The sequence below is a fragment of the Panicum virgatum genome, chromosome 5N, assembly GCF_016808335.1.
Source record: "Panicum virgatum strain AP13 chromosome 5N, P.virgatum_v5, whole genome shotgun sequence".
NCBI lineage: Eukaryota > Viridiplantae > Streptophyta > Magnoliopsida > Poales > Poaceae > Panicum > Panicum virgatum.
Genome location: NC_053149.1, coordinates 46,194,781 through 46,205,189, shown reverse-complemented (window position 1 = coordinate 46,205,189; position 10,409 = coordinate 46,194,781). Strand labels below are relative to the sequence as shown.

General features: G+C 50.8%; 1 protein-coding gene across 1 annotated transcript; it reads right to left on the bottom strand.

The window, feature by feature from the left end:
- Positions 1–5,618: 5,618 nt before the first annotated feature.
- Positions 5,619–9,593, bottom strand: LOC120673955 (vacuolar protein sorting-associated protein 32 homolog 2-like). Its single transcript, XM_039955002.1, has 8 exons — positions 9,357–9,593; positions 8,871–8,984; positions 8,242–8,341; positions 7,625–7,710; positions 7,454–7,545; positions 7,260–7,374; positions 6,964–7,159; positions 5,619–6,002 (listed from the first exon to the last, which is right to left on the bottom strand). The coding sequence occupies exons 2-7, from the start codon at positions 8,952–8,954 to the stop codon at positions 6,968–6,970; spliced, it is 669 nt and encodes a 222-aa protein (XP_039810936.1). The 5' UTR covers positions 8,955–8,984; positions 9,357–9,593; the 3' UTR covers positions 5,619–6,002; positions 6,964–6,967.
- Between the last annotated feature and the right edge of the window lie 816 nt (positions 9,594–10,409).

Here is a 10,409-nt window from a genome sequence, read left to right as displayed (position 1 = left end):
ACATATGCATTGAGTATTAAATGCAGTTGAAAAAAATAATACAGTTCAACTGTAAATGACGAGACGAATTTTTTAAACTTGATTAGTCAATGATTGAATATTAATTATTAAATAACAATAAAAGTGTTATAGTATGTAAATCCAAAAATTTTCGCAAACTAAACATGCCCTTATGAGGGCACTGTTGCTGCATAACCGGTGAGGGATGTGGACCTGGAGGCGACAGAGCGACGCTCCATGGGTCCACTTAGCTCCATGTGGCGCTCTGAACGGCTACACGGTCGAGTAGGGTAATGGCCTGATGATGGGCAGGAGGCGGCTAACTGAATGCGTGGTCGTCAGATCTGCCGAGGCGCCTACGAGCAGCAGCCCCAGTTTGCCTGATTGTCGCATCCTAGGTGTGGGCGTGGCGTTGCTACATGTGTGTTGGAGAGAATAATTGTTTTTTATTCCTCCAAATCCTAGAAGAGTGGGATAAATAGTATTTATATGAGCCTCTATACATGGGCTCAATATACACCAACACTCCCCTGCAATCTGAACTACCGGTGCAGCGGTGTTCAAGATTGGACAACAAGAAAGCCAACACCCCCCGCAGTCTGAACAATCGTCGCAGCGGTGTACAAGACTGAACAAGAAGAAAGTACAAAGGGCAAATACCCCCCGGCAGCCACAACTAGCCACCGGCTACGTTGAGGCTGGAGCGAAACTCCGAGAACGTCGAGGAGGGAAGACCCTCGGTGAAGATGTCTACAAACTAGGAGGTGGTCGGGACATGGAGAACCCGAACATCGCCGACGGTGACCCTGTCGCGCACGAAGTGCAAGTCGATCTCCACATGCTTCGTCCGCTGATGCTGGACGGGATTAGTGGAGAGATACACGGCGTTGACGTTGTCGCAGTAGACGAGCGTGTTCTTGGCGAGCGGGCTGTTTAGCTCCGCCAAGAGCTGTCGGAGCCAGGACGCCTCCGCCACGCCGTTAGCGACAGCCCGGTACTCCGCCTCAGCACCGGAGCGGGAGACAACCGGCTGCCGCTTGTACGACCAGGAGACAAAGTTGCCTCCCAGGAAGACGGCGTAGCCGGAATTGGAGCGGCGAGTGTCCGGGCAGCCAGCCCAGTCAGCGTTGGTGTAGACTACTAGCTCAGATGTGGGAGAGCGGTGAAGAACCAAGCCGAAGCCAACAGTGCCACGGACGTAGCGTAGGAGACGCTTCAGTGCAGCAAAGTGAGACTCCCGGGGATCATGCATGTGAAGACAGACCTGCTGAACGGCATAGGTGAGATCCGGTCGGATAAAGGTGAGGTACTGCAAGGCACCGGCAAGGCTCTGGTAGTCAGTAGGATAAGCCACGGGATCACCCAGATCAGCAGACAGCTTCGCCTGAGTATCGACAGGAGTGGAACATGGCTTGCAATCAGTCATCCCAGCCCGCTCCAGAATGTCGAGTGCATACTGCCACTGGTGAAGGAACAGCCCAGATGGGCGAGTCTCAACAGTGACACCCAAAAAGTGGTGGAGCTGACCAAGATCCTTCATAGCAAACTCCAGCTGAAGAGAGGAGATAATACACGCAAGCAACTGCTGACTGGAGGCGGTGAGCACAATATCATCAACATAGAGCAGCAGATAGGCAGTATCATCCCAACGGCGGTAGATAAATAGAGAAGTGTCAGCCTTGGCCTTGGTGAATCCCAAAGTCAGCAAGAACGTGGCGAACCGAGAGTACCAAGCCCGAGGAGACTGCTTCAGACCATAGAGGGACTTGTTGTATCCGGACGACTCGAGTCCACAAATCCTGCTGGCTGACTGCAGTAGACTGTCTCTGATATAGTGTCATGGAGAAAGGCATTCTTCACATCCAGCTGGTGCACATGCCAGGAGCGAGAGAGTGCGAGCGAGAGGACCGTGCGCACAGTAGCAGGCTTCACCACTGGACTGAAGGTCTCATCATAGTCCACACCAGGCCGCTGGGTGAAACCTCGGAGAACCCAGCGAGACTTGTAGCGCTCCAGTGTGCCATCAGCCCGACGCTTATGCGTCCAGATCCACTTGCCAGTGACCACATTGCAACTAGACGGACACGGCACGAGATCCCACGTCTGGTTGGCAAGGAGAGCCGTGTACTCCTCTTCCATCGCGCGATGCCAGTGAGGATCCGCCAGGGCGTCACGGACAGAGGAGGGTACCGGAGAGACCCGCGGCTCCCCCTCGGTGGCGGAGAGAGTCGCGGCCTGAGACGCCATCCGCCGAGTCACCATGGGATGGATGACTAGCGAGTGGTACACCGCCGGCTCGGCTCGAGAGCGAGTCGGCAGAGACGGCGGCAGTGGCGGCTCCGGTGTAGGCAGCGGAGACGACGACTCCGGTGTAGGCGCCGCAGGAGCCTCCGGAGCTGGTGTCGGCGCCGAACGACGCCGGTACACCTGCACCGGTTGAGCGTACTGCGCAGGTGCAACGGAAGGCATCAGGGCCGCGCGTGGCGCAGCAGGAGACACCGGGTCCGCGCGTGGCGCGACAGTGGGCACCGGGGCCGTGCTAGGCGCAGTAGTGAGCACCGGGGCCGTGCTAGGCGCAGCAGTGAGCACCGAAAACGGTGCCAGTGTGTCGGGAAATCCTGCAGAGAAAGTACAGACAGGTAAAGGTGGCTAAACCACCGATTCAGTCGGAAACAGGGACTCCAACTCGGGGTCAGGAGAAGGTGTGGAGGAGGTGGAGTAGGGAAAATCCGACTCGTCAAACACAACGTGTCGGGAGATAAGGACCCGGCGAGAAGTGAGGTCAAAGCATCGGTACCCCTTCTGGTCAGGGGAGTAACCAAGAAACACACAACGAGTCAAGCGGGGCGCCAGCATGTGAGGAGCAGTAGCGGAGATGTTAGGGTAACATGCACACCCGAAGACCCGAAGGGGGTCGTAGCGAGGAGGGATTCCGAAAAGAGTGTGGTGTGGAGTGGGAGCAGGAGAAACAGTGGACAGAAGGCGGTTAAGCAAGTAGGTGGCGGTGTGGAGTCTCTCTGCCCAGAAGCGCGGGGGCAGAGAGGCCTGGATCAGAAGGGTGCGCACGACGTCGTTCATCGTGCGAATCATCCGCTCAGCCTTGCCATTCTGAGAAGAGATATACGGACAAGACATACACAGTTTAACACCCGAGAGAGAAAGAAGGAATGGGAGGTGGAGTTATCGAACTCACACCCATTGTCATACTAGACGGCCTTAATGGTGAGGCCGAACTGAGTGGACACCCAGGCAAAGAAGTGGAGGAGGGTGGGGAAGGTCTCAGACTTGGCGCGCAAAGGAAAAGTCCAAGAGTAGTGTGAGAAATCATCGACCACCACAAGATAGTATCTATAGCCAGAAAGACTAATAACAGGAGAAGTCCACAGGTCACAGTGAACAAGAGCAAAGACATGCGTCGCATGCGAAGAAGAAGTAGAAAAAGGAAGTCGAACATGGCGACCAAGCTGGAACGCATGGCAGAGGTGCTCAGCATGGGCCCTAGTACAAGGAACATCGGTACTACGGCTGAGCTGGGCCAGAACGTCGCGGCCAGGGTGACCAAGACGGCGGTGCCAGGTGATGGAAGACGGCGTCGCAGCAAAAGCGAAAGTGGTGCTGTCAGATCGGAGGAGCGGACGTCAGGAGGCCGAATCCTTTATAGTAAGACTAGAAGAGTCAAATTCGATGGAACAAGAATTGTCAGCTGTAAACTGGCAAATGAAAAGAAGGTTATGAACCATCTGAGTAGCAACAAGGACATTGGGAAGACGAAAAGAACTAGAAGCAGAACCCACGGCGGTGACAGGAAGGCAAGACCCATCGCCAACCATGATGGAAGAAGGATAAGAAGGGTGTGGGGGTTGGACGGTAGAGAGTATACCAGCATCTGGGGTGGTGTGGAAGGAGGCACCCGAGTCAGCGATCCACTCGATCCTGACCGGTGATGTCAGCCCCATGGTGCTGAAGGACTGCGCTAGTGCAGCCTGGTCCCACCCCCCAGGCCAGGCCGGCTGCTGGCTGGGCTGAGTGGGCGGGGTCCATAATGGCGCGAACAGAGGAGCAGCGCCGGTGAACATGGCCACCGGCTGGGGCTGAGGGCGAGCCCCCCCTCCTTGACCCTGGAACGGCCACATCGAGAGGTGCCCTGACCATGGGGTGCTGAAGGATGGCCAGGGCGTACTTCCAGGGCCAGGAGCAGGAGCAGGAGTGGGAGCCGGGTTCGGAGTGCCCCGACGGCCTCCACCACTACCACGAGGAGCAGCGCCGCCAGCACCACCACCACGTCCACCCCGACGACGACGCCCGCGGCCTCCCCCACCCCCGGTCTGGCCGGGGAGAGGAGCACCAAGAAGTGGGTCGGTCCAGGACCCAAATCCAGATGGCGGAGCCTGATGGGCAGATAGAGCATCGTGCTCGGTGAAGGGGACGCCGAAGCTTCGGATTTGGAGGCGAGGAGGGCCGCGGCGAGAGCAGCTTCGGCCGTAGCAGCGTCGGCAGCGATCTGCTGTCCGCGGAAGGCGGCGGCGGCGAACGGCGTGTCCGCGGGGGGCATACCGAATGTAGGGCACGCGCGCCATGGCCAGCGCGACCATCGCGGTTGCAGGCAGGGGCGCCGCGGGTGCCATGGTCAGCGTGGCCGTTGCGGGCGCAGGGGGCGACGCCGCGGGCACGTGCAAGGGCGCAGGCGTAGCGGCCGGCGCGGTCGCGGGCTCAACGGCTAGGCCGGTAGCAGGGACGGTGCCAGGTGCGCTCGGAGAGGATCCGGCGGCAGAAGCGCTCGGAGAGGAGCACCTCGCCCTCGCGGACACCACGGGCGACCACAAGGCCACGAGCCCGGCGCCGGCGCAGAGGAGGCGCGTGTGCGCGGCGGCGGCGCAAGCCGGGGAGCAGAAGGCCGCGACGCGGTAGGAGGCACAGGGGAGGGGCCACGGTGCAGGGGCGGCGGCGGCGCCCTGGGGCCACGGTGCAAGGGCCGCAGTAGCCACAAGCGCGGCGGCGGCGGGCAGTCTTGGCCACGCGGGCACGCCAAGGACGGCGCCATCTGCACCCGCGCCTGCGCGCCCCACGCCCGCGGCTGGAGAAGCGCCGGGAACAGTGGATCCGGCGGCAGGGGCAGCGACAGGGGCGGCGGCGGGGGCGGGCAGCCCCGGACCAGCCGCACCCGGGGCGGCTGCTGCAGGGGAGAGGGAGAGGGAGGGAGGCTAGGCTAATGATACCATGTTGAAGAGAATAATTGTCTTTATTCCTCCAAACACTAGAAGGATGGGATAAATAGAACCTATATATAGACCTCTAGATGAGCCTCTATACATGGGCTCAATATACACCAACAATGTGTAATCGCCAAAGGATGCAGCAGGAGCCTGATCCATCTAAATCAAGAGCATTTTTAATTCTCGAGTTGATTCCATAAAAACAACAGTTTTTAAGATCAGTTTCATAGAATTATTTTGTGACTTAAGCTAAGTTTCCTAGTATATGATTAGGAAATCGATGTAAATCCTTGTTCACAGTCCAGAAGCCTTCAAAACGTACCAATGATTAGGAAATCGCTGTAAAAATCCTTGTCCACAGTCCAGATGCCATCTTAAGTAAACACTACACTGGTACTTGTGGGGTACAGGAATAAAACACGCTGCTTTAAAAATTGAGAGCTGCGAACTGGCGCATCAAATGTGAACCCTGGGGATTTATAACATTTTTACATGGCTCCAGACAATATGGGTCAATGAAAAATACTGTATGACAACAATGCACGTTGCATGACCTGGAAGGTTAGCATGGATGGAGCTAACCGAGCCACATTAACTGAAACTGTCTATCCAGAACAGACCCCCAAAACCACTGAAACAAACACTGGCTGGAGCAGCCATTTTTCTGCTTCGATTGCCAAATACCCCTCCCAAGATTATACACACGGGCAAATATTATATAACCAGATTCGCTTGGAACTTCGTAGTGCAACGCCAATCATTTACACATTTCACCTCTTCATTGGGAACCTGCATGTTTTCAGTTGAGTTAATTATGAACAAGGGGAATGGTAACTTAGATCATGCAAAACAGAACATGGAGTTGAATAATAATATTTCCATAGAAACCAAATCGTCCAAACTTCTTCCCATCTCTATTCCAAACACCTTACTTAAGTGTAAATTCCAAGCAAATTCTATAAATGTTGATTTTTCCAATTACAATTTTCTTTGATTGTAGTAGTAAGCAGCCAAAAGAAAATGGAGGCAAACTAATGTGGTTGCAACATGTTTTTAAAGCCACAGTAAAGCTTACATTAAACTAGGTTCTCAGCCCATTAGTGACTACCAAAATTTAAGATCAACAACGTGTAGGCATCCAATTATCAGGATCATTAGTAATATTGGACATTGGACAACTGGATGGATACAATCTCTCTTTGAAGCATATATGCCTCTTTATCTGATAAATCTATCTTGACAGAGAATTGTGCACATGTTTCCCGTATTTAAATTAGCACATTTGAACTTGTGATATCTCTTTATCAAGCCAGTATATCCTAACAGTGATTGTAAAGTACAGAACGATATCATCACAATGTTCCAGTGACAGAACATTCCACCTATAAGATATCTCTGGAGCTAAGACAATTCCTGAACAATCAACGATTCAAAATATTCAAATGAATAAAAAGAGTAAGAATAATTTAACAGCTAGCTACTGTGTGCACATTTCTACATCAGACCTATACTAAGAACTACTGTTGAGCAATATACGACTAGTAGGCCACTCAGCATAGCTACCAGTGTTTGGGCGGGGTCAGGGTTTCTGGGATTTTCTCGGTCTGTGGAAGAAGACCTTAAGAGGGGGGGGGGGGGGGGGGGGCTTGTCCCCTCGCAGGCCGAGTTTTTTTACCAGGTACCGGCAACATAGTCCCGTAGAAGGAACGGCAAATAGATACAGTGAGGCAGAGCGAGATCAAACATTAACCTGATCACAATGCCATTTCAGCTTGCAGTGCAGCAAGCTCATCATCTTCAGCTGTAGCTTTCTGTGGAGCAGGGCGAGTTGGTTGCTTGTTGGCTGGGACATGCACTGGATGCACTGGAGGAGCTGCAACAGGCTCCAGAAGCTGAGATTCCAACTCTGCTCCCTCCAGTTCTTCAAGTTCCGCTTCCAGTTCATCCTGAGAGTTTTTCAGTGCAATAGGTGATAAGTAAATCAGGGAAACATCAGAGGAAACAATGTAATGCAAGATCTAAAAGTTAAATGGCTACAAGGAATACCTCATCGAAATCAGCAGAAGCTCCAAGAGGAGCTGATAAAGCATCTTGAATTTGTTTCATGTTTTCAGTCTGTTCGTTAATTTCATCCATAGTCTTGTCGACATCATCAATATTTCTGCAGGGACATGGTAAATAATCAATTTGATACCTCCCATATTGTGGGAAAACCCTAAAATGGGCTCAAAATGACTAACGTTGCTTTTTGCATTGCTTTCATAGCTGCAGCTCCAGTCCTCAATGCATCAACAGTCTCTGTTGTCGCTTTAGCTGCTTCTAACATGATCATCTGTATAATGAAAGGATATACAATTAACACGCATAACATATAAACAAAAAACTCCAAAAGCTTGAGTTGGAATATTAACCTGATCATGGATTCTCAACTGGAAATTTCCAAGCTGCTCGATTTGTTGTTCATAAAGTTTTTTCCTCTTCAAGGACTGAATAGCCGCTGTTAAGATAAAGAATTATTATTTGCATTAGCACAATCTCCTATAAATCTAGGTTTCATCGGACAGCAAAGAAGGTTGGTGGCACTTTAAAGATAACCAACATTGGTTTAAATGAAAGTAAAACAAGAAGCCAGAAAAAAAGTGACTACATTGTATCCGCCAGCGAGTTAAAGATGGTGAAGATTTATTCAGAAATAATGTTTTATGCAATGTGCATACTGTGCGCCTCAAGTACAATGCAGGTACATACAAACCTAAATTTTGATTTAATAAAATACAAAGTCGTCATGATGGTACTAACAATGATGTGCACAATAACTGTGTCAAAAGGAATACCGACATATTTGATAATCCAGTGTACCATGTACCAAAAGAAATAATTACATAAAAATAGGCAAATATGGATACTTTTTAAGTTTACAGTGCAACATGCGTACACAGAAAACTTTATGTGCACTAACAAAAGCATAGCATCTCTGCACCAAAACACAGTATATCTTACAAATGGCAAAATGGTGAATTGAACATACCTCTTTTATTTTTTGCTCTTGAGAACTCCTTCGCCCTGTCAAGCTCAGCAGCCGCTTTTTTCTCCAGCACCTTTTCTTTCTTCTCCAGCATATCAAGAGTCTGAATATAAATAATGTAACCTTTTAGAACCTCTAATTCGACATGTTATAGGTATTACGATCTTCCTTATCGTCAGTTAGTGCGCTAGTGGGCTAAACATATAGAGAGCTAAAGAACCTGGTCCTTCCCTAAGAGGTAAAACATTAGATCTTGAGGCCCAAATACACTGACACAAAGAATGATCAACCTATCATGGTGTCAATCGCAAAAGGCTTGATGGAGGAGCTTGCAAATGCCATGGGAACAACTCATGCATCCCATAAGTTGAGATGATGTTGAGAAAATGTGAGAGTTACAAAACACTAAAATATACAGGTGTGAACTCTGATTCCAGAGCTCCATGGTATGAACCAACAAGCAACTAGCTATGCATGTTCATAGTGAACCTTAACATTCAATACAAAATGAAGGATACTCCAAGGTTACAGTCATAATTAGGCTATCCAAATAAGGAAAGGAAATCAATGCATGGGAAAACATATTAATCAAAGAAATCAGATGTCATGAAATAGAGGGCAAAAAGGGTCACCTCATTTAACTTGTCCAGAGTGGCCAACGCATTGGAGTTAGCCTGCTCCTTGGGCTTCCCGAAGATCCTGTTGAACATGGACATAGCTGCGCTCGCGACCGAAACTCAAAATACCTGCAACGCGAAGCAGCAGCAGAAACCAGCATCACTCACGGGCAAATTCGAGAAACTCATAAGTAGCAACCCCGACCACCGCGCCAACTAAAGCAGACAATAAATAAGAAAGCGCGCACCCGGCGGCGGCCCGCTGCCCCGACCTATGCTACCCAGACGCGACGAAAACCCTTAGCGTGGAAGCGGGCGCGATCCGAGCAGAGACCGCGGACCAATCGATCGCGACGAACTGGGCGGCCGCAAGACGGGGCCCGCGCGCAGATCGCCAATCCACCCCCTCCTCTCTAATAGTCTAATCGCGGGGCAGCACCGATCTGGGCGCGGCGGATCTAGCCGGAGCAGGGGGGGAGGGAGCGGGGCGAGGAGGCTTACCGGGTTCGTCGCCGGCGGAAGCGCGGCGGCGGGCTCTGGGATTGGGCGGCCTCGACTCGAGAGGGGGGCGCGAGGAATCTGGTTAGCAGGCGGCTCGGGGTGGGAGTTGGGATCGATGGGGGAGGATTTGGTTTAGGTTTTTGATGATTGGGGGAGACGAGTTGGAGTTGGGGGGCTAGGGATGGATGGAGACGACCGCGTACGCACGCACCGCGGAAGGTGACCAGGCGAAGCAAACGGAAACACGGTTGCCGTTGGGATTTTTATTTTCCCTGTCCCCTTTTTTTTCATAATCCATACTCTCAGTAGATTATTGGATTGGGCGGGCCCGTGTTGGGCTGTAAATAGGCTTGTACGTAGATTTCATGGCAAATTAGGCACCGTTTAGTTCCCAAAATAAAAGTTTTTGTTGTCAAATCGATTGTTTGATCAGATGTCGGAAGGATTTTTTTACACTAATTTAAAAACTAATTTCAGAACCCGCTTGGAAACCGCGAGACCAATCTTTTGAGGCATTTGACCGCACCATTAGCACATGCGGATTACTGTAGCACTTATGGCTAATCATGCACTAATTAGGCTCAAAAGATTCCTCTCATCGTATACATACAAACTGTGCAATTAGTTTTGTCGTTTACCTACATTTAATACTCCATTCATATGTCCAAAAAAAGAGGCAAAAAAATTTGGGAACTAAACGGCCCCTTAGAGATGAACGGGTCCGTGTTGCTTCAAATGCACAGCTCCCTTTTTCCAACAAAAAAAATGCACAGACCCCCGAAGAAACTCAAAAAAAAAATCTGGAGTCTGAATTTTTCTTATACCGTTGCAAAAAAATCACGTTGGTTGGACTTTAGTAGCCTTTTTCCTATGCAAGTAGTGGTGTCCCAAAGGCTAAACGGAACAGAATTTGCACCTAGTATCCATCGTTTACAGTTAGAACTACTTTCCGGAATTGTCTAGCTAATAAGGCTGATTGAAATATGAAACCACGTCAAGTTTTTGCGTGACAAGAAAAGAAAAACGACGGAAACATTTGCTTTTGGGAGAAAA